At 36.1% G+C, this 23,432-nt stretch overlaps 1 protein-coding gene and 1 pseudogene across 1 annotated transcript; both read right to left on the bottom strand.

Moving 5' to 3' along the window:
• Window positions 1–4,585: 4,585 nt before the first annotated feature.
• On the bottom strand, window positions 4,586–10,775 carry LOC136069300 (B3 domain-containing protein Os03g0212300-like). The gene is made up of 5 exons (XM_065777656.1): window positions 10,764–10,775; window positions 9,498–9,936; window positions 9,316–9,386; window positions 7,908–8,135; window positions 4,586–4,771 (listed from the first exon to the last, which is right to left on the bottom strand). The coding sequence occupies exons 1-5, from the start codon at window positions 10,773–10,775 to the stop codon at window positions 4,586–4,588; spliced, it is 936 nt and encodes a 311-aa protein (XP_065633728.1).
• A 573-nt stretch (window positions 10,776–11,348) lies between these two features.
• On the bottom strand, window positions 11,349–12,450 carry LOC111995774 (E3 ubiquitin-protein ligase ATL4-like; annotated as a pseudogene).
• Between the last annotated feature and the right edge of the window lie 10,982 nt (window positions 12,451–23,432).

The raw sequence follows: 23,432 nt of genomic DNA, 5'->3' as shown, positions 1-23,432 counted from the left end.
CACTACAAAACTTGTGAAAAGTTTTACTATCAAACTGCAACCCGTTGTCAAATACCAGGGACTCCGGCACTCCAAATCTTGTAACTATATTTCTCTACACAAACTTCTTAACATCTACATCCCATATATTGGCTAACGCGACCTCCGCCCATTTAATGAAGTAGTTCACGGCTACTAAAACAAACCTTTGATTGCCCATGGCCCGAGGAAACGGACCGACAATGTCTAGCCCCCGCAATGCGAAGGGCCAGGGGCTGCTGACGAGATTTAGACTTCCTACTAGCTAGTGGATCAATGAGGCGTGCTTCTGGCACTGTTCACGCTTCCGCACGTATTCGATAGCATCCTTCTGCATTTGCAGCCATCAAAACCCCTAGGTCATCGCTTAGTTTGCCAATGAGTGTCACCCAACATGACTGCCGCACACCCTCTCATGGAGTTCAACCAAGAGTTCATTAACTTTCTTGGGGCTCAAGCATAAAAGATACAGGCCCCCAAAAGACCTCTAGTACAGCTTATGGTCTGCTGACAACCAGTACCGAGCGGCTACCCGGCGTACCCTTCCAACTTCCTTTTCATCATTTGGCACCCGGTTTTCGGCCAAAAAGTCAATGATTGGGTCCATCCAGCATAGCTCGGACATCACGACCACCGAAACACCTACTGCTGCGTTAATACTTGGTTCCTCCACGAGCTTCACTTTGATTAACCAAGGTACCTCCTCAGTCATTGATAATGCTAAAGTGGCCAGAGAGTCTACATGCCGATTCTACCCCCGGGCTACTTGGATCACATTTACTTTAAAAAACTGGCTCATAACCTGCCTTACCACTTGCAAGTACTCCTTCATTCGAGGATCCCGAGCTTCGAAACTGCCCTGTACCTAACTAACCACCAATAGGGAATTTGAGTAAATCTTAACTTCCTATGCACCCATATCCAGAATAGCTCTCAATTCAGCAAGCAAGGCTACGTACTCAGCCTCGCTGTTGGAAGCCCTAAAACCCAACCTAAAATAATGTTCCAGTCTTATCCCTTCTGAAGTGATGATAACAATTCCAGCTCCAGCTCCCATTGCACTAGACTCGCCGTTCATAAATACCTTTCACGGGTGAGCACCCACATGACAAACCACTTCTATCTCCCTCCTCGGGGAAAATTTTGCAACAAAATCTGCAAGAACCTGGCCGTTCACCGAACTTCTTAACCTGTACCTAGTGTCAAAAAAGCTAAGCTAGGTCCCCCATTTAGCTATTCGGCTCATGAAGTCAAATCTCTTCAACAACGACTGCAAAGAATACTCAATTAGCACATAGACTATGTGAGTTTGGAAATAGTGAGGCAGCTTCCTTGTAGCGTGCACTAGTGCTAACACCAGCTTCTCCAGGGGTAAGTACCTTGTCTTGGCATCAACCAAGGTCTTGCTGACATAATACACTGGCTGTTGCACTCCTTCATCCCTCAAAAGCACGGCACTCAAGGCCTGCTTTAACACCTAGATATACATGAATAAATCCTCCCTAGGTTCTAGGGCTATTAACATAAGTGCCTGCACCAAATATTCCTTCAAATTCTAAAAAGCCTTTTCACACTCCTCATTCCACTGAAACCCCTTCCACTTTTTCAAAAGCTGGTAAAACGGACGGCAACGATCGGCAAACTTGGAAATAAACCTGTTAAGGGTAGCTAACATGCTGGTCAGTACTTGGACTTCCTTTGGATTACTTGGTGGCTTGAGGCGCTTCACGGCTTCAATCTGCTCGGAGTTGACTTCTATTCCTCAGTTAGTGATCAAATACCCTAAGAACTTGCCAACCCCACTTAAAAAGCACACTTGTCAGCATTGAGGCACAACTTGTGTTGTCGGAGTACTTCGAACACCTCTTTGAGATCGTCAATATGCTACGTCTCCTGTTTTCTCTTCACCACCATATCATCGATATACACCTCAACTGTATGCCCAATCTTGTCTCTAAACATTCTTGTCATCATCCGTTGATAAGTGGCTCCAGCATTCTTTAACCCAAATGGCATCACGATATAGTGGTAATTGGCATTAGGGGAAATGAATGATGTCTTCTTCTAATCCTCGATGGCTAGGGCAATCTGATGATAACCTTGGAAAGCATCTAGGAAGCTCATCCTCAGGTGCCCATACGTGGCATCTACTAGTTGATCGATCTTCGGCATGGGGAATTAGTCCTCTGGGCATGCTCGGTTCAAGTCAGCAAAGTCAATACAAAATCTCCATTTTCCATTCTTCTTTTTTACCACCACGGTATTTGCAAGCCACTCCGAAAAGAAAATCTCCTTTATTGCCTCAGCTTCCTTAAATCTCTTGACCTCTTACCTAACGGTTTCGACATGCTTCTTAGTCGATTTCCTCAGCTTCTACTTCTTAGGAGGAAACAACAGGTCCATGTTAAGCTTGTGAACTATGAACTCGGGGTCCACCCCGGGCACCTCATACAGGCTCCAAGCAAAAAGTCCACATTCTGTACAAGGAACAGCAACATTTTCACCATATCTTCATCCTTTATACTTGCTCCTATCTGAAAACTTCTGTCATCATCCGACAGTATCCTTACTTTTACTAAATTCTCGGTACAGCTAGCCCCCATTCCCTCTTGGGGTTCCTGTAATTGCTACAAAGGAACCTCCTTGATTGGTTCATTTTGTTTGATTTCCTGGTTAACAACGGCTACCAAGCACTGCCAAGCCACTTGTTGATTTCCCCTTACAATAGCAATACCTTGCTCAGTGTGAAATTTGACCTTCACATGTAAAGTGGATGGCACTGCCCCCATTGCATGAATTCACGGCCTTCCTAGGATCATCATATATGGAGAAAACGAAGCGACCACTATGAACGTTACCGTCACCTCCTTGCCTTCCATATTCACGAGAAGCGAAATCTGCCCCTCTGGGATCACCAACCAACCATCAAACCTGACTAGAGGCGTATCGTACTTGTGAAGATCTTCATTCTCCAGACCAAACCCCTGAACAAGTCGGGATACATTACCTCGTTACCGCTCCCTTGATCTATCAATACCCTTTTCACTATAAAGCCATTTATCCTAGCTGTAACCACCAAAGCATTGTCATGTGGTTGAATCGTTCCCTCTAGATCATCATCATTGAAGGCAATGGGCTCCCGAGTGAACCTCAACTTCTTCTCAAAGGGTTGCTCGACTGTGCAACTTTTTGCTAGCACCACGGCCATTACCTCTTTCCTCTTGGACACTCAAGTACCCTTTAAAGCTGCGTGGATGACTTATATCACTCCTAATGGGGGTGGGTGAGGATTCTCTCGTGGCTGAGTACCCTACCCAGCTTCCTGATTTTTTGGATCCATCACGAACTCTTTCAAGTACCCCACCTTCACCAGTTGCTCTAAATGATCCTTTAACACTTGGCATTGTTTGGTGGTATACGCCCTGTCTCTATGGTAAGTACAGTACAAGTTCTGATTTCTCCTCGACGAGTCACCCCCCATCTTGTTTGGCCACCGAAAGTATGGCTCATTCTTGATTCGATCCACAATCTTGTGCACTGGCTTCTTGAATGTTACATTCACTTCCCCCACCTGCATGCTCGACTCCTGAATCCTCAAATCCTTTCGGGGCCTTGAATGAAAACCCCATTGTCGTGGATGACTTATAATCGGAGCCTTGCCTTTGTTTTGCTGCCGATCATCCTCTAATCTCTTGTATTCTTCAATACGCCTCATTAATTGCCTCATATCCTTGGGTGGTCTCCTCGTCAATGAGTCTTGCAACTCAGAATCCTTGGGCAATCCCAACTAAAAAGTACTCACTGTGATTTTTTCGTTGCCTCCGCCAATCTCATTGTACAACTTCCAATACCGATTGGCGCAGCTGCAGAGGGTTTCCCCAGCCCCTATTTTCATTAATAGCAGTGCATCCACGAGTTACGGAACTCAGCTACAAGTCATGAACCAAACACCAAACTCTTGAATTAGCTCAACAAAACTGTGAATTGAGCCTTTCCTTAATCCATTGAACCACCTCAAAGTAGTAGGACCAAGACTCAAAGGAAATACCTTACACATCAGCGCATTGTTATGAGTGTGCAAAGACATCATTTGAATATAATGACTTACGTGTTTTACTGGGTTTTTCTTTCGATCATAAGTGTTGAACAGCGGCCACGTAAATCTGCTCGTCATTGGAGCCTATTCAATATCCCTCGAGAACGATGACTGGGCAGCTCTGCGTAACGCACGGCTCATAGCATCCATGGCAGCATTCCGGGGTCGTCATTCCTCTAAGGAAATTGAGTCCCGGTCCGCATATTCCTGCGAACAATCCTGATGTCGATGAGATCCGGATTGATGAGACCCTGTTCCATAGCAACCTCCCACATTTGTCGACCCTTCTTCACGTTCTTCGTGGTCTCTTCTCCGACGCCTACCTCTAGCTTCCAACTCCAAATCCCTTACCAACCTACACAAACGTTCAAGTTCCTCATCCCTTCTATCAGAACGATTACGCTCTGAAGCACTGGACATTGTCCGTTATGTTTGAAACGACCCTTCTCCAAGGCCGGACTGCCCTTCCTCCTACTCACACTCCCTATCTTCACGCCTCTTCAGTCTCCTCTCCCACCAAGTAGATCCCTGAGAAGATCTCTCGGAACCACTTTCAGCATAACTCCCTACTTGACTTCTGGACATTTGCCCTATATGCGTCTCGGCAAAACCACAGCTAAGTAGGAGATTCTCACAGATGGTGCCAATTGTGCACACCTAAAATATGGTCAACAGGTTAGACTTGTACTTGGGCTCACAACCTATTTGTATTGTAAGCTTTGGGTTTCCTACTATGGGTAGTCCTTTGCCCGTAGACCTAGTTGCACTCACTCTTGACTCTACGAATTTCCCTCTTTTTCCTCACAAGGTTGCTCTCTTTGCTCTTGATATGGCTACTGTCTTTCCTCTCTTTTTTCTCCCCAGAATTTCCCACCCCTCACTCTTACTCTATTCTCTTATTCATAGCTCAAGATGAGTGGTGGTGTTATGATTACCTCCTGACATCTCTCATGTGGATGGGGGTCCAATTCCGTCCTTCCTAAGTGGATGCTCCGTTGGGAACGATGGTAATGGCATCAGAACTAGTTCCCACCGCCCAAAAGACTGCTCGGCAGCGATATTCCCCAAGGCAATACTAGGCTGCGAAAAACCCGAGTACCCCCGAACAACCACACTCCCGACCAAGATGGACTCATTATGATTTTTGGGCCTAGATTGGTCCTCTAAGTGTGTCCAGATGGAGGTTATAAATCCAACAGGGACGAGGCCATGTACTGCACCACTGGGCCAACGCTTAAGGCCTAAATGGCCAAGGGTCTTTCCTATACAGTTAGGCCTCTAGCTTTGTTGTTTGGACGTTGAGGGTTTTTTTTGGCTCTTTGATGTATGTGTTTGTTGCTAGGTAAGGAAAAAATTATTTTGCTAAATTTTTTTTAAAAGGCCAGGTTGTTTGTTTTGGGTAAAATTTGTTGGTTGGACTTAAATTTTTTTAGTTTTGCTATTAGTAATTTTTGTTGTTGCGCTAATGTTTTTGGGCTTATATATTTTGTTTTAGATTTTAGATCTACAATTTTGTTTTATGACCTTTAAAAATAGAAAAATGTAAAGGATACAAACTTGTTTTATAAATTAATGATGTGATGAGTGTTATGGGTAAGTAAAAAAATGATATAACTGGTAAGTTTAGATACGAACCAATAAAAATTTGCTATCTCAAAACTTTAAAAAAATATTATAGAAAAGTTTGTGACTATACTATTACTCTTAAAAGAATCATTGATATTATTAGGGAGGCAAAGTGTAATTTTTTAAAACAAAATTGCTAAAATTAGTACCTATATATATATACTAATATTAAAAAAAAAAAATTAGGGGGGGCAAAGCCCAAGCGGAGTTCCGTCCCTAGTTGTAACACATACATGATATAAAAAAAAAATATAACTATCAAGGGCTTTATCCCATGAACCGTGAGGTCAAAAATTACATAATTCCCCTGTATTCTTTCTCTATCATATGCTTCTGCTCTCCGTAGAATCTCTTTGCAATATTTTCTCTTTCTTCTTTAGTTTTAACAAAACTAAAGATTTTTATATATTTTTGTTATTCAATGTAAGGTTTAAAAGGTTGTTGGTTACACATACTTTAGATAAAGGCATCATTATTGATCATTTGGCTTACTTTACCTAACTTTCTTGAGTTGGACCTCAATAGCTTTGTTTTAATTGTTTTTTACCCCATTCATGGATATAATACCATTAGGCTACCCTTGAAATGGCCCACCAAAGAAGCAGAAAAATTATAAAATTATGAGGTATAGGAAACAAAATAAATGAAATAGAAAAATCAATTATTGAAACCTGTATATACAGTTAGCAATAACTAAATAAACTTGAATGGTGTGATTTTTTAGAAGTGGATTATCAAAAGCAGGTTGTTGATTGTTCCTTTTTGCTTAACCAATTTCATAGTCTCAATCCTTCTTTCGTCAACAAATCTATCACTCAACACGTAAGACAAAGTTAGCAAGTAAAACATGAAACATTCTAGTTTATTGTTAATAAGGTTAGCCATAGAAAAACGAAGGTTGAAAATTTTTGTCTTTGAATAACTTTTCTAGATAGAATTTGCTAATTTCTACAGACAGTAAGATTCAAAAAGTATTATGAAAATTAGAGATTGAAAGAATTACACACATATATATACATACATACATACATATATATATATATATATAAACTGTGAGTGTAATTAGCATACCCTTTCTACTTTGATGAACAAATCTAACTTATGATTTCATATATACAACTGTGAGTGTAATTAGCATACCTTTTCTATTTTGATGATCAAATCTAACTTATGATTTCCTTAGTTTGGAGGTTCCCAAAAAAAAAAAAAAAAAAAAGATAATTTTTAGGAAAACATCTTTATAATTTAGATGTATTGAATTTTAAGTAAAATGTTGATATAACAATCTCTTATTAAATAGTGTAAAACATAAGTTTTACACCTCATCTATACCAAATTCAGACTCTTTAGATTTTGTTGTTAATAAAAGATGCAGAGAATTTTTAGGAAAAAAATCTTTTCATTTTACTATAGATTTTAGTCCATAATTTTTTATGGCTTCAAAAAAAAAAAAAGTCCATAATTTTTTATTGAAATTTTTAGGAAATAAAATAAAATTATTTATTGTTGAACACAATAAATAATAAAAATCAAATAAATCATTAAAACTTTTCTTAGGTGGAAGATCAAATGCATATATTCAAATAAAGCTTTGATTAGGTGGAAGGCTAAAGAGTGACACTTGGTGTTAATTAGAAAATGATGATTAGAAGGCTAATAGACAAAATTCTCTTCACATGCGCACTCTCCATGCTCTCGCATATGGGATTTCTGCTAGGTACATGACTTAGGCATTGTTCCTTAGTAATTCAACTTGAATATCAAATAACATTAGTAGAATCATGATTAAAACTGTATACCTTCAAAAATTTGCATGCAACTAGGTAAATTTAAATTTCTCTTAACTTATCCATTTTCTTGTCTATAGATTGAGATTCTTGCTCTGTTATAAAAATTCCTTAAGAAAATTAAAAGTTCTAGCTTTGGTTGTAGAATTGTAACCAGCCCTAAACATGACGACTTCATGGTTGTTAGGATACTCAAATTAAAGTTTAAGAATTCTCTTGAGTTCTCTTCAACTTGATTAATTCCATTGTCATGGATTGATCACACAACAAAAAAGTAACATTGAATATATGAAGTTATGCAAACTAATGTGGCACTCATTTGGAAAACTCAACAAATTTCATACCTAGCAATAGGGGGCACGACAATTTTCTTCATTCACACGAAAAATGACCACTTTGAAAGTCTTAGTGGCCTCAATCAATTCAAAGGCACAAACATCACCTACTACCAGATTATTGTCCTTTGCGAATGCTTTCCAACGACAGTCGAACCTACATAGTAGATTGTCATCAATCCTTTTGCAAAACTCAACAGGCCAGTTACTCCCATCGGAAACCCAAAGGTTGACATCGCCATGCAATATATTTGAATATTTCTTCACAAAGTCCTTTGGTATAATTTGTTGAAAAAAGATAATGAAGAAAAAAAAATTGAGGAAAGAATATTTCTTTTCCAATGAAGAATGAAACTAAAAAGTTGGCAACCTTGCTCTGAAAGAATTCATTGGTACCAAATTTCCTCTCTCTTAAATGTATATCATCATGCAAAGTGAACATTGTAGAACTTTTGATGATCAACTCACTATTAAATTGAAAGCTTACCAAATTCCGATCCAAGTACGATGGTTGCATGAAAACCTTGAAATACGGATTTTTAGGTTAGAAAGCACTTACTCTCTGAAGTGCTCTAGCTGTTTCATTGTTGTTCAATGGCTGGATCATTCTAAGAGCATTCACAGCAGTGAAGGCAAAATTTTAGCTATTTAGCTACACCAAAAATCACTTTATCTATTATACCTACATACGTGCTGCAGCAGTGGATCTATTTTAACTTTTAACACAATAAAATAATATAAACATTACAATAAAATAATATAACTACTTCAATAAAATAATATATCACACTCCCAAAAAAAATCAACAGCACCACCACAACCCACTCTACCATCAGCCACAGCCACAGCCACAGCCACCACCGCCACAAAAAAAAAGAAACCCATCGCCGCCCTCTCCTCTTTCATGGAGCCCGGCGACTCCATCATTGACGGCGGCAACGAATGGTACCTAAACACCAAGCGCCGTATCGAACAGGCCTCATCGCAAGGCTTGCTGTATCTCGGCATGGGCGTAACGGGCGGCGAAGAAGGTGCCCGATACGGTCCTTCGTTGATGCCCGGAGATCGACAATGGGGCTTGGGGACCAGGTCGACTCGGCGATGGGGCTTGGGGTGGGCCGGTGGAACAAATCGGCGATGAGAAAGCTGGCCGGCGAGCTGAGGGATGAGGGAGATGAGTGGACGGCAAGCCAGAGAGGAAAAAAAAAATTGAGGAAGAGAAAAGAAAGACCAGAAGCCGGAGAGAGAGAAAGAAAATAGAAAATGATTATTTAATGAGAGAGGAGAGAGAAGCCTAATAAAAAACTATTTTTTTTTTAGATGGGAGCTACAGTGCACATCTAAATATAGATGTGCACTGTAGCTGTGGAGCTAAAATTTTTAGTTTTAGCTCCACTGCTGCGGCAAGAATTTTGTGATTGTGGAGCTAAATTTTAGCAATATAGCAATATACCTCCACTACTGTGAATGCTCTAACAGCCTTAGATTTCAAGCGTTGTTTAATCGTAGAAATTCCTTTAACGCCTTTTGTTGAAAAATTAAATTAAACATGATTATGAAAACATAATAAACCAGGGACTTTGACTCAAACATGATTATATGAAATTTGTATATTAGAAGTGATTGCAATTTTACCACTTGAATTAGTTTTCATGATCTTGTGGGGTCGAAAATATGGTAATGGTGATTTATCCCTTGTTTTTGGGCTTGGTGGAAAGCTGCCTAAGAATTCAATATCACTATAACTCTCAATCTCCTCCATATTAGGAGCTATAAATTCATTGTGAAGCTTGCCCTTCCCACCATGAGAAGTATTGAAATGATAGTCTATTTCTGTTGCACTCTCATCAAATATGAGTACATAGAAGTGGGAATTTCCTTCGTATCGGAAAACTAAGAAGTGCCCCTGCTTTATTGAGTAGTACTTTGCAAATTCTGGCCAGCCCTTTTGTAACCAAACCTCACCATCACTTTCTGTCAATTCTACATTCCATCCTACACCACTCAGAAGTTTAAGAAATGCAAAGTTTGACAGCCCTTGTCCATATTTCCTTGTAAATTTTCTAGAAATTCTCTATGAAGAATGAGTCTATAATTAAGTTTTGCACATAAAATACAATATGAAGAATTAAGCGCGCACACAAACACACACATTGTTCCTAATAGGAAAAACGTAGTTTCTGTTTCTAAACAACAATATTTAGAAAATCGAAGTAATGGCTGGTTGACTTGGTTCCATCCCACTATCAAAATAATTCTTGCATCTTATCTTTATTATAATAAAATGCAAATAAAAAGCTTCATTCCTTTCTACTATTATACATTTATCACTATAAGAAAAAAGACATAATACAACAAGTATTATTGCAACAAAAAAAAATAATAATGGAAGTAATATATATATTATTGCATCTCTAGATTGTTTTTTGTTGTAGTAGTAATTTAAATTTATTACATCAATATGAAATTGTAGCAATAATTATTATGTTACATCGAAATGTGTTGTTATAATAGGTAACCCTTATTATACATTGAGATATGTTGTTGCAATATGTAATCTTTTATTTCACATCGAACTATATTGTAATAGGTTAAATCTTTATTTCACATCAAATTTTGTTGATGTAATAAAGGTGAGTAATTGAGTAGCGGAAAACTTAGGGACATTGGCGCTATTTTTTTTTTTCATTAATTTACCCTCTCTCACCCATGTCTATCCCCTTTTTTTTTCTCATCTCAATTTACCACTTTCTCTCACCACATCTATCTTCTTGTTTTCTCTCATCTCAAATTTAACTCACACTCACACCCACGCCTAGCTTTTTTTTTTCTCATCTCAATTTCCCACTCTCTCTCACCACATCTATCTTCTTGTTTTCTCTCATCTCAAATTTAACTCACATTCACACCCATGCCTATCTCTTTTTTTATTATAACGGCTTTCATCAACTTTTTTTGTCATTGCAATAACACCTATTGCAACGAGATTTTAAAAATAAATCATTGCAATATGTGGAAGTTATTGCAACGAAAATCTAGTGATGCATAAACCTATTGCCTCGGAGTTTATTACAACAGTTTGCATCGACTTTTTTATCGTTGCAATAACACCTATGACAATGACATTAGTTGTTATTGCAACGACTTATTTTGTTGTATTAAGTCTTTTTTCTTGTAGTGTATACTCCATATATCTTTGAGAACCAACTAAAGTTATTCCACTATCTTATGGTTTGCATGAATATTTACTCTGCAACTAACAATGAAAAAAAGAGAGGAAAGGGGAGCAGGTATGAGGAATTCTTTATATTCTTCTATTTTTATTATTTAAATCCCTGTAGTGTTGGCAAACAACAACCTTTTCTTTTAAGTCCATTTAGTTTTTAACATATTTGCTCATGTATAGTTTTTTAAAAAGAAAAGAAAAAGAAAAAGAAATTCAAAAATCAAAATCTTCTAAAAAAGGAAAATATCTTATTTACCATTTTACCTATCGGATAGCCATCGAAACATCTCTGCTATCTCTTCGCCGACTCTATTGCTTTTGAGGTCCCATTCTCAGGCGCCAGAGACCTCGCTCCGACAACTACTTCTGGAGAAAAACCTACCGGAACTCCGAAAAGACATCACGCATGATGAAATTGAGGTGGAGAATCTGTCTATATAGTCTTTCAGCCAACTCCGTCCAGCTGCCACGTCAAGACCTAGAGACTAGAGTTAAGTCCGACTCCGGTGGCGTCAGACGAGTCCATAAAACTCCGCTGTCGTCTTTTTCCAATACGCTTCTCTAGTGAGCGTGACTCATGCTAATCTCCGAGTCATCGTTGACGAGGTACTCGAAGGAGCCAATCGAATACGATCTCCAACCTGCTTTGCTAGAATCAAAAGCGACTCTACGGCAACTCACATTGATAATCTCTAACTAGAAACTGTCACTTGCTCTGGCATCGGTGGATTTCATGATATCCAATTCCGAAGCAATGATCGCCTACCGGAAAAGCGGACAAGTCTGGTTCGATCAGAGCCATATGTCAATACTCTCGGTGTGAAAAACGAGGCAGTAGAGAGGCAAGAGACAGAGCTAGTCATTCGACTCAAACTTCGACAAGCAAACAGCGCAGTTGGGGGAGGTCAAATTGCTGCGGCGAGTGATGGAGGAGAAGTTGAAGAGCGGAAGCGAGTCAATGATCGTGGTCTTAGGGTTCTCTAGCAAGACTCATCAGTTGGAGAGAACATGAGACTACGACTGAGACTCGAAAGCACTAGAGGTAAGAGTAGTAGTGGTAGTGGTGGAGGAGCTACTGAGGTGGCGGAGGCAGCGTCAGTTGAGGTGGTGGAGGAAGAGGCAAAGAGAGATGGAGACGACGACCGTGACGACGAGGATGAGAACGATGATGAGAATGCAAGGGTTCATCGATGAAGACGATGAATGTGGTGGTGATGGTGGTGGTGGGGTTAACGATGTGTCATATGTGGTTGTGCTAGTTCCGACGTCATTTAGCAATGGAGGCGGTGGAGGATAGGGAAAAGGAGATGAAAGAAACGACATGGTTTTGAGAGAGAGAGAGAGAGAGAGAAATGGCGCCGGGGAAGTGTGCATGTATATATATATTTATTTATTTATTGGTTAAGAATCTTTAATAAACTATTTGATTTTTTTTTCTCTCATTTAATATTTGTTTACATATAAAATTTGATTACTATAATTGTAGGGACCTAAAAATCTAAACAACCCAAGCTCACTTAGAACAGCGAATTGTACAATTCAGTCTTGGCCCAAATCAATAAATTTGTTAGAAAGGGGAACAAACAGCAAGAAAGGACTTTGCTCGAGGATAAAAATGAGGAAGAAAGGCTTAATCTTATAGAATAAATGAGCAAATGTCTAAGTACAAGCTTGCTCGAGGAGGCCAATGTTACATATAAAAAAATACACTGTTCACTTTCTTCTCCCAATGTTCTTCTTGTTACTATTCTCTTTTTGATATTTTTGTGTCCCCCTTTCTCTGAGAACTCTCTTTTCTTTAAATACTCCCCCCTCCTTCACATCTTGACCTCCCATCTTTACCTAACAAGTTTCTACTTTTGACACTTGTCCCTTTGAACATCTGAGGAAGGTTGTAGAAGGAGTTTCCTTAGCTGTGAGATACACTGTTCAGATCACTTTCTCATCAATGCAGCTGATAAAGCTGTTACCACCATTTAATGCGGGGGTAACAGGCTACTCTAAACTGGAAACTTCCTCTACTTTCACTGATTCTCTCTCTCTTTAGACCATTCTTCCCATCTGGAGTGCCTTAAAGTCCTTTGTCTCATTCCCTCCTCTCCTCGGGTGAATTTTCTCTTCGGCCACATGATGCCCCCATATTAGTACTACAACTCATCAATCCCATCCTCGGTCCTCAGCCACCCACAATAATAACTATTAATAATAATCTTTTATTATAATTGAGATTGTAAATGAATTATTTATTCTATCATTTAATGAAAATATGACTTTGACAATATGTATAAAATTGTAAAGTTTCTTAAAATAAGAGAGTGACATTGTCTATATGTGAGTTCCAGCTAGATTAGTTTATAAAGTTTTTTTATTGTCAAATAAGAGATTTAGGGATTCTCACTTACACCAAACATCAATTAATTTCTTTGTCTAATGATAAGGAATAATTATCATGAGTGTGATTTGTGGACACCACAAGTTGAAACTTTAATCTAAAAAAAAAAAGTTTTTGTTTATATATATTTTAATAATAAATTATTGATATATATTGGTAAAACTTAGTTATAATTTCATAGCTTTTTTTTCCTATGATATTTAAAATTTTCTTACTCTATATTATATTTCCTTATAAAATTTTCAATCCAATCTGAATTTAATTAAGGAACTTAATATTCTATAAATTAATAAGAAACTATACCTAATTTTCACCCTAATACTTTGATATAATTATTGGACTTGTAAAGATGAGACTGCTCATAGTCACGTGGGATCCGCACAAAAAATGCTAGAGATACAAAAAGATTCATAACTTTTGCCACAATTTGCCGCCTGACGAGTTGTAAGCAGTGGAGATAAAAGGGTAGGTCCACACCTCCACCACTCACAACTTACCACATGACAAGTTGTGACAAAAGTTATGAACTTTTTTGTACTCCTAGCATTGCTCAATCCACATTTTGTGAAGAAGAGAACAGATATATATATATATATGTGTGTGTGTGTGTGTGTGTGTGTGTGTGTGTGTGTGTGTCCAATAAATGAGACATATATTGTGTCGTGAGAGAGGTATGTGATGAGTGTACGAATGTGGTGTATTATAGGGTAAAATTGGTAGTGAAGGTGGTGTTGGTTGGAGGAGGTGTGGCCTAGGCTAGGTGGGGTGGGTGAACCAAAAAAAACTCATTCAATGTGGGTTACACTTAATTCGTGTAGACTACATTGACTACATGGAGTATGGAGTAAGGCCTAAATTGAATGAGTGAATGAATGAGAGAGTTAATGCTCTGCATTTGCTACTACTACCGCTGCACATGTTTTGAGAGAGAGAGAGAGAGAGAGAGAGAGAGAGAGAGAGAGAGAGAGAGGCAGTACTACACATAGTAGTGATGTATGTGGGTGAATTAGGAAAATGAGGAAGAAAGAGTCTGCAAAATGTACAACAGGTTGGGACCCATATATTATTGGTTTTTTTTTTAAGGGAAATGTTAATGAGTGCCCTAAGGGCATTTATTAAGAATCCAGTTAAAGAAAGTTTTTATGGGAAAAGAAAAAAAAACAATTAATGTTTTGACAGCTTTTTCATTTCCCATAAAAGTGATGTCAAAATTTTCTTAAAATAGAAGGGCACTCGTTAGCATGGCCCTTTTTTTAATAGAGCCAGGTGGGACTGGGGGTTCGTATGGTGGTTGGAGAAGGATGACATAATGAAAAAAGGGTTTTGGGTTTCCTTATGTAGTTTAACTCTGTAAGAGCATTAGCATCAGTTTGTATAAAATTTTTTGTCTATTTTAGCATAAGAACTTACTTTTTCTATTTTATATGGTCACTTTTCAAAAACACACACATCAGTTTATCTATTATATACTTTACTTATATGATCTCCACGTCTCTCTCTAATTAACATCTCTCTCTTCCCCACGTCTCTCTCTCTCAACTCCACCTCTCTTTCCCCTCAACTCTCTGCCTCTCTCGTATCCCAAACTTAGACAGTCACACACACGAAGGCAATATCGGTAGATCCGACAACAGATTTGGTGGCAGCAGTGGCAGATCTGGCATTTGTCCTTAGGTTTTTCATATGGGTTTCTGTTGGGTTTGATTTTGATTTGATGGTGGATGGGTTTTCTGGTGTGGTTTTGGTTGATGGGTGGTTCTCTCTTCTTCTTTAGGAGGGTTGTTGTGAAATGGGTTGCGGTGGTGCTGGATTGTGGTGGTGGCAGTAATGGTGGTGCTGGGTGGTTTGGGTGGTTCTCTTCTTCCTTTTATTCTTCTTCTACGTTGCTATGAAAGTTGGGGATGATAAGGATTCTTACAAGAGAAGCGGTGAGAGAAAAAAAAGAATAAATTAATGTTATGCACGACTACAGTAGCCGTGCATATTTGCATAGTTATTGTAGCAAATGTGTATATTTACACATTTATACATCCACTGTTATGGTAGTTTTGAGACCAAATTGTGTAAATTTCACCCTTTCTTCTATTTTAAAAGCACTGATGTGGATACTCTAAAAGCACTAGTAATAGTGGTGCTAAATAACTATATTGCTATTTTTAGCACCACTAATACTTAAAATACATGCTACAGCAATAGTGCTATAGTTAAAAAAATTTAGTTACTTGCTATAGTACACAGCCATTTATAGGTGTCCACTGTAGCAAGTAGCTAAAAAAAATTATATATTTTATTAAACTCTCTCTCTCTCTCTCTTCCCTTGTTAAAAAAATATTTTATCTTTTCTTTCTCCATCTCTCCTTCCTTTGTCCTTCTCATTTTTTTTTTCTGTCCCTCATCGCCAACACCCATCGCCAACATCCTTTTCATCGATCTCTAATACCCACTTCTTCATCTTCATCTTCATCTTCATCTTCCTTCCACTCACGCACCTCAAATTCCCATCTTTTGCCTCATCCAACTCGCTCAATCTCACATACCCACTTCACTGGAACTCACCTGAACCTCCTCAGGAAATAATGTTCAGAGTCGGTGGACCACAACAAAGAGGTGGACACTATCAACCTCAAGTTTGCTGAAGCCAGATAGGAGATAGAGATGGCTATGGAGTCCAAAGAGACTGTGTATTTCAATGAGGAAGCAGAGGTATATGGGGCTTAAGATTGAACAGTTGAAGGCTGAGCTTCAGCAGTTGGATGAGTAATATGTGGTGGGTCTATTTGGGTTTTTCTCAATTTTGTTTCATTTTGTGGAAAACAATTTGGAAGATGATAGAGTTGGTTATTACACTTGTGGTGGTTAAGAATAGAGATGAATTTTGGCAGTGGTTGTGGGTGGTTGTTCTTGGCTGGCAGTGGTTGTGGATTGTGCCATTGAATGGTTTGTGGGGGGTTTTTTTTTTTTGGGTAGTAAGATGTATTATTTTATTGTGATAGATATATTATTTTATTGTGTTGAAAGTTAAAATAAATTCACTGCTTCTGGATGTTTTATAAAATGAGTAGATAAAATAGCTTTTTTGTAGTACCCAATAGCTAAAAAAATAGCTCCACTGCTGTAGATGCTATAACTGTTTGGTTTTGTTTTCTTTCTCACAAGGAAAAACTGAACAAAAACAAACAAAGCCTTGAAATTATGTTTGGTGGACGCATATATAGTTTACAAGCTAGAATAATTGTATTTTTTTATCTCCTTGTATGTCTCATTGTCACTTGAACTATTTACCCATTTATTTACAAAACCCATGGTAAAACTTGTTCTCAATAAACCACAAGAATAGGACAAAAGTTCCCTCTAACCCACCCCCCACGTAAAAAGTTTGGTATCGTAGATACATGTTTAATGGGCTTAGCAAGACAAAAATCTATGGGCCTGTTTGGTAACCCTACTCAACACACATTTTTTACATTTTAAATACACTTACACATATTTCAATACAATTTTTTATCCACACGTATATCAAAATATTTTAAAATACCTTACTCAAACTTAGTTACCAAACGGGCCCTATAAGACACAAGTTGTTTATTAACTTGTATTCTAGAGTATACTCTTACATAGGGGTGAAATCAAAGACAGAACCAAGATTTTAAGGCATTTATATAGTATTAAAAAATTAAAAATACACAAAATTTTGTTTCTAAATACATGAAGATACAATCATTTACCAACAAAGGCAAAAACAAAAACAAAATAATGTTTTTTTTTTAATACTAGGTTTGTTAGGATTTTTTTTTTTTTTTTTTTGGTTGAAGTTAGAGCATTCACAGTGGTGATGCTAAAAATTTTAGCTTTTAGCACCTTAAAAAACTACTTTATCTATTTTTCCACCTCACTTTATAATACACCCAATATCAAATGTTCTATTTTTTTTTTATCACTTCATTTAAAATAATATAAAAATAATTCATTAAAATGATAAAGGAAGAGAGATAATTTGAGTTTTTTAATTGAAGGAAAATATATAATCTCAATAAAATATTGTATTTTATTTTTAACAATTTGTTACAGTCAACTGATATTTATACTGGTTTATTGTAGTTGTAAGAAATTTAGCTTTAGTTTCTCCAATTACACATGATTTTTTGGTTTTTTAGTGATAAAATAAAAAATAAAAAAAAATTTTGGCTAAAATATAATCATCATTGTGAATGTTTTCATTATGTTTGTTAAGCTTTTGGGTTTGGTAGTTGCTATTTGGGTAAGGTTAGCTAGACTTATTAAGGAGAAGGGGCCTAAGGCTTTGGAAGGGGGCCAAACTATAAAAATGAAATATATAATAACTATAAAATAAAATAAAATTGGACTCATGGGGGGCTCAGGTGTGGACCCTATATTTGTTACTGTATACTTTGGGAGCATACTCCCTCTCTCTCACATAGGGGTTAACCTGTCATGAATAGGATATACCTTCATGTGAGAGGGAGAGAATATACCCCAGAATACATAAGAAATTTTTCGTAAGACAACTTTTTTATCATAACTTTTTTCACAATCTCGTTATGGCTAATTTGAATGGTAAAGTAAAAGTTATGACATAAAAATTGTGATCCTAGAAGAACTCGTATTAAAAATAAAAAAATAAAACATTTTCAATAGTTTAGAATCACAACTCTGGTTATAAATGAGTGCCTAATTTGAGATTAATCATTGACCATTATTATATCCTCGGTTTGCTCTTGTGGGGAGAATGATGATGAGTGACACCATATCCATAATTAGATAACCATGCACTAAATTATACATGGAGATGTGGTTTATCTAATGAATTTCTCGTCAGATTAAATACATGAATACATTCAATGATTCAATACAAAATTTTTTACTCAAACATTCACCTCAAAAGTCACTAATAAAAATGCAATTTTTGATTGGTGTGCCAGACATTGTTTTCACTAAAAAAATTTACTCCACATTTGACTCAAAATAACACTAATAAAATCAAATGGAACCAGTTTTAAATGACTAAGTTTATAATAAACTTTTCTCAAAAGAAAAAGTTTATAATAAGCTAATTATGTGGTCAGCATAAAGTTTATAGGCTAATTTTAGAAAATGTAATTAAAAACTAGGGCTATTCACATGCCCTTAATCTTTTTTTGAAGCTCACACGCGCTTAGTTAATCAATTGCACTAAGGCTGCGTTTGGTTGCCGTAAAATATTTTCCGAAAAATATTTATTTTTCGAAAATGCTATTTTCAAGAAAGGAAAATATTTTCAAGTATTTGGTTGCATTATGAAAACTGTGTGTAGAAAATATTTTCATGTGTTTGGTTCTATTCTAAAAATGCTATTTTCCTACAAATTTTTCACATTTTCTCAGCTATTTTCTCAGCATCCAAACAAATTTTATTACAGAAAATTTCAAAATCACAGCCAAATCCCAACACCAAACACCACCGAAACTCCAATTAAACCCACGGCAGCAAACTCCGGCAATCAAAAGCCACAACCCACACCACCACAACAACAAAAATCAAAATCACCCAGAAAATCAAAATCATAGAGAAAGAGAGATCAGTTCGTGGGTTTCCGGCGAAGTCGAAGGCTCTGGGTCGAAGATTGGTGGGTTTTGGGTGGAAGGCTCTAGGTCGCCGGCTCTGGTTCGAAGATCGGTGGGTCGTGGGTCGAAGGCTCTGGGCTCTGGGTTCGTGGGTCGACGGCTCATGGCGGTGGGTCAAAGGTTCGTGGCGATGGGTCAAAGGTTCGTGGCGATCGGTGGGTTGACGGCTCGTGGGTCGCCGGCGATGGGTTCTCTCTCTCTCTCTCTCTCTCTCTCTCTCTCTCTCTCTCTCTCTCTCTCTCTCTCTCTGTTTTTCGGAAAATGGGATTTGAAGGTAAAATAAAAACGAAAATCAATTTACACCTGGTCACACGATCAACTAAAATGCATTTACGGACAATTTATTTTCCATGCGCAACCAAACACCCGAATTTACGGAAAACCATTTCCTAAAACTATTTTCACCCAAAACAAACGGACCCTAATTCTCATCACAATTGGTTTTACACTTTCAAGATAAACACATTAGGATTGGACCTATAAAAACCTGCCGTATATAACTACCAACTGTGCTAATTATTATTATTATTATTATTATTATTATTATTAAAAAAGGCTACTTGATTTTTATACCTATAAATCGAAAATTATTCGGTACATATGGACCTATATATAAGATTCATTTTTATATAAAAGAAGTGTGTAATCCATTGAATGTATTGAATAACTTCACTTAAGAAATATAGTTCTTGTTTCTAAAAATTAAAAAAAAAATATTATATATATATATATATAGTTCTTTTTTTTTTTCTCCCTTTTTATAAATAAGTTGACATTTTGGTGTTTAGAAAAAATAAAGTTATATAAAGTTAAAATAAGAATAGATATAATATACTTCATGATTTATTAAGGATTATTTCTAGCGTTGCATCTCTTAATTTATATAAAGTTACTATGAAGTATGAAGATCAGTATAAAAATTATAATGTAAATTATTTTCATTTAAAATTTTGAATTATTTTTTATAATATTTTTCATTAAATGAATTATGTATACTTTCTTTTTCTTTTTTTTGAGAAGGATGTATACTTCTAGTTATGTTGACCTCCTTAATATATGTTATATTGCATTAATTTTATGTTTTTATATTTTATTTGTGAATAATTTACATAGTTTTTCTTCGAGAGAAAGTTTGATTAGGAACTTGATTGTAGTCAATGGCTACAACTCTATTTAATATCTTTTTATTAGGTGAGAATTTCAACAAATCCACAATTGGATTACATTTTCTTTTTATATTCTCTAAGCTTACAAAATTTTGAGAAAATCAATAGTTATGTCATTAATCAAATGTTTAAATTTCAAATTTTTATAATCTAAAATTATGAATAAAAAATAAGTTTATGGATCAAATAATAAGTGGAAGTGCTACAACTAAGTTATAGTCAATAGCTATGACTAAGTTTTGTCCTTTTTTATATATATTTCTTTAAAATTTGATATAGCTTTTAATTGAATACACAATTCGTGTAATGAATCACTAGTTGAATCAATGATCATCCAAAGCCTATAAACTAAATGGAGTCCTAGTCAAATCTAAATTTAATAACAAATCTACACAACCAAAACGATTAAAAAAAAGGCTACAAAACCAAAACAAAAACCGATGATCTTTAGCATATGCTATAAACTCATCACAAGCATTTGGATCACTTGCAAATTTGCAATACCAATTAGTATTTTTATTTTTTCTTGCTAAGTAATTAAGGATAATGAGATGAGTCACTCTTCAATCTTCATGATGAACAGATGTATGAAATTCATCTTGAACACAAACTCTATTTCCCTATAACTATAAGCAATTAAAAATTAAAAACTCTCATCTCAATGCATCGAAACTGTATTTGAGCTAAATTTTCAATGCTCAGATATATGAGTCCACAAGCTTATTAAGGCAAGGCTAGCAAGTGGGTGAAAATATAGGTGGAAATCAAGGATTTTGCAGAAATTGATGGTCACATTAATGTTATTAAATTTTCTCTATATATAAAACAGAAATGTTATTATATATGTCACTACAAAAAAAATGGTCCTATAGTGGCGTTTTTTTTAGTGGCGTTTGTAAAAAACGCCTATAGTGGCGTTTTCTATAAACGATGCTATAAGCATATCTATAGTGGCGTTTGGAATGTCCTATAATGGCGTTTAGGAAAATGGGTCTATAGTAGCGTTTTTAAAGGCCTATAATGGCGTTTTTAAAACGCCACTATAGGTCCTAGTCTTACAAGGGCCTATAGTGGCGTTTGACAAACGCCACTATAAGCACTTTTTATTTTTTTATTTTTTTTTGGGTTGGGTAGGGCCTATAGTGGCGTTTTGCAAACACCACTATAGCCCAGCAAAAAAAAAAAAAGAATCCAGCAAAAAAATGGAGACCTATAGTGGCGTTTGGAATAGGACCTATAGTGGCGTTTGTCAAATGCCACTATAGGCAAAATTTTTTTTTTTTTATTTTGGTTGGATAGGGCCTATAGTAGTGTTTGATAAACGCCACTAGAGGCCCTTGTAACAGTAGGACCTATAGTGGCGTTTGCAAACGCCACTATAGGCATTTAACCTATAGTGGCATTTGCAAACGCCACTATAGCCCAGCCAAAAAAAAATTTCTTTGCTCTTTTGGTTTCTTTTGCTTTTTTCCTTTGTTTCTTTTTCTCCCTAGCTTGTCTCTCCACGCCAAAGTCTCAGACCTCCTTTCTCTTCTCTTTTTTTTTTTTTTTCTTTCCTTCTTTTTCTCCCTTGTCTCCAGTACTCCTCCATCTTTCTTCTTTTCTTTTTCTTTCACTCTTCTTTCACTTCACACATGAATTGATTCTTTTCTATTCCTCTCCATTTTGATTTTATTTATTTTGTTTTATTTGTGGTGGTGTTAAGGTTTGTGGGTTTTGGATTTGCAGATAGTGTTGCAGCTTATGGATTTTGTTCAAATTTGTAGATGGTGTTTGAAGCCATTGGTTGTATAGTTGCAGGTAAGCATTTTTTTTTTTTTTAAATTTATGATTGTTTTGGTCTATTTATTTTTTGATAATAGTTTTGGTCTATTCCTTGGATGTGAGCATGTTACGTTTGATTTTGAATTTTTTTAGGTGGGTTTGTGTTTTCATTTTAAATTTGCTGGGATAGTTATAGTACTGTTTGTATTTGAAGTTGCTATTTTTTATTTTTTGGATGTGAGCATGTTGCATGTGTTTGATTTTGAATTTTTTTAGGTGGGTTTGTGTTTCATTTTGAATTTGCTGGGATAGTACAGTGTTTGTATTTTGTTTTGTATCTTATAATTTAATTAAAATTGTAATATTAATTTAATTACAATCTTAATTCAATTAAAAAAACATTTNAAAAAAAGAATCCAGCAAAAAAAGGGGGACCTATAATGGCGTTTACCAAACGCCACTATAGGTCCAAAAAGTGCTTCTTCCACAATATTCCAGCACAAAAAAAAAAAAAAAAAAAAAAAAAAAAAAAAACTGAATGAGTTTGAGCGGTAAAGAAAACCATGGAACATGCCTAGGATATTCTATGGCATATTCCAAAATATTTGAATGTAATATAAATATATATATATATATATTATTATATATTTAAATGTATATATATTATTATATATTTATATAAATGAGAGATGCTATGTCCACATAATTTATGATTGTTTTGGTCTATTTATTTTTTGATAATAGTTTTGGTCTATTCCTTGGATGTGAGCATGTTACGTTTGATTTTGAATTTTTTTAGGTGGGTTTGTGTTTTCATTTTAAATTTGCTGGGATAGTTATAGTACTGTTTGTATTTGAAGTTGCTATTTTTTATTTTTTGGATGTGAGCATGTTGCATGTGTTTGATTTTGAATTTTTTTAGGTGGGTTTGTGTTTCATTTTGAATTTGCTGGGATAGTACAGTGTTTGTATTTTGTTTTGTATCTTATAATTTAATTAAAATTGTAATATTAATTTAATTACAATCTTAATTCAATTAAAAAAACATTTTCACGCCAAAAAAAAATTCTTTTGATTACCAAAAATTAATTTTTGGTAATCAAATTTTTTTTTGGTTTTTTTTGGGGCTATAGTGGCGTTTTTAGAGTCTATAGTGGCGTTTTACAAACGCCACTATTGTACCGTCACTATAGACCTATAGTGGCGTTTACAAACGCCACTATAGAGTAATTTTTTTTAAAAAAAAAAAAGCCTATAGTGGCGTTTAACAAACGCCACTATAGGTCTATCCTATAGTGGCGTTTGACAAACGCCACTACAACCTTTTTCGAAAATAAAAAATAAAAAAAAAAAAAATTGGTCTATAGTGGCGTTTGGAAACGCCACTTTAGGTCTATAACA

The sequence above is a fragment of the Quercus suber genome, unplaced genomic scaffold, assembly GCF_002906115.3.
Source record: "Quercus suber isolate HL8 unplaced genomic scaffold, Cork oak 2.0 scaffold_161, whole genome shotgun sequence".
In the NCBI taxonomy this organism is placed as follows: domain Eukaryota; kingdom Viridiplantae; phylum Streptophyta; class Magnoliopsida; order Fagales; family Fagaceae; genus Quercus; species Quercus suber.
This window is presented reverse-complemented; position numbering and strand designations above follow the sequence as displayed.

Coding starts and splice junctions, on each gene's coding strand:
- LOC136069300 (XM_065777656.1), bottom strand. Junction 8,136..9,315: donor GAGCATTCACAGTAGTGGAG/GTATATTGCTAT, acceptor ATTATACCAAAG/GACTTTGTGAAGAAATATTC. Junction 4,772..7,907: donor TCAAAGTGGTCATTTTTCGT/GTGAATGAAGAA, acceptor ACCATATTTTAG/GTGTGCACAATTGGCACCAT.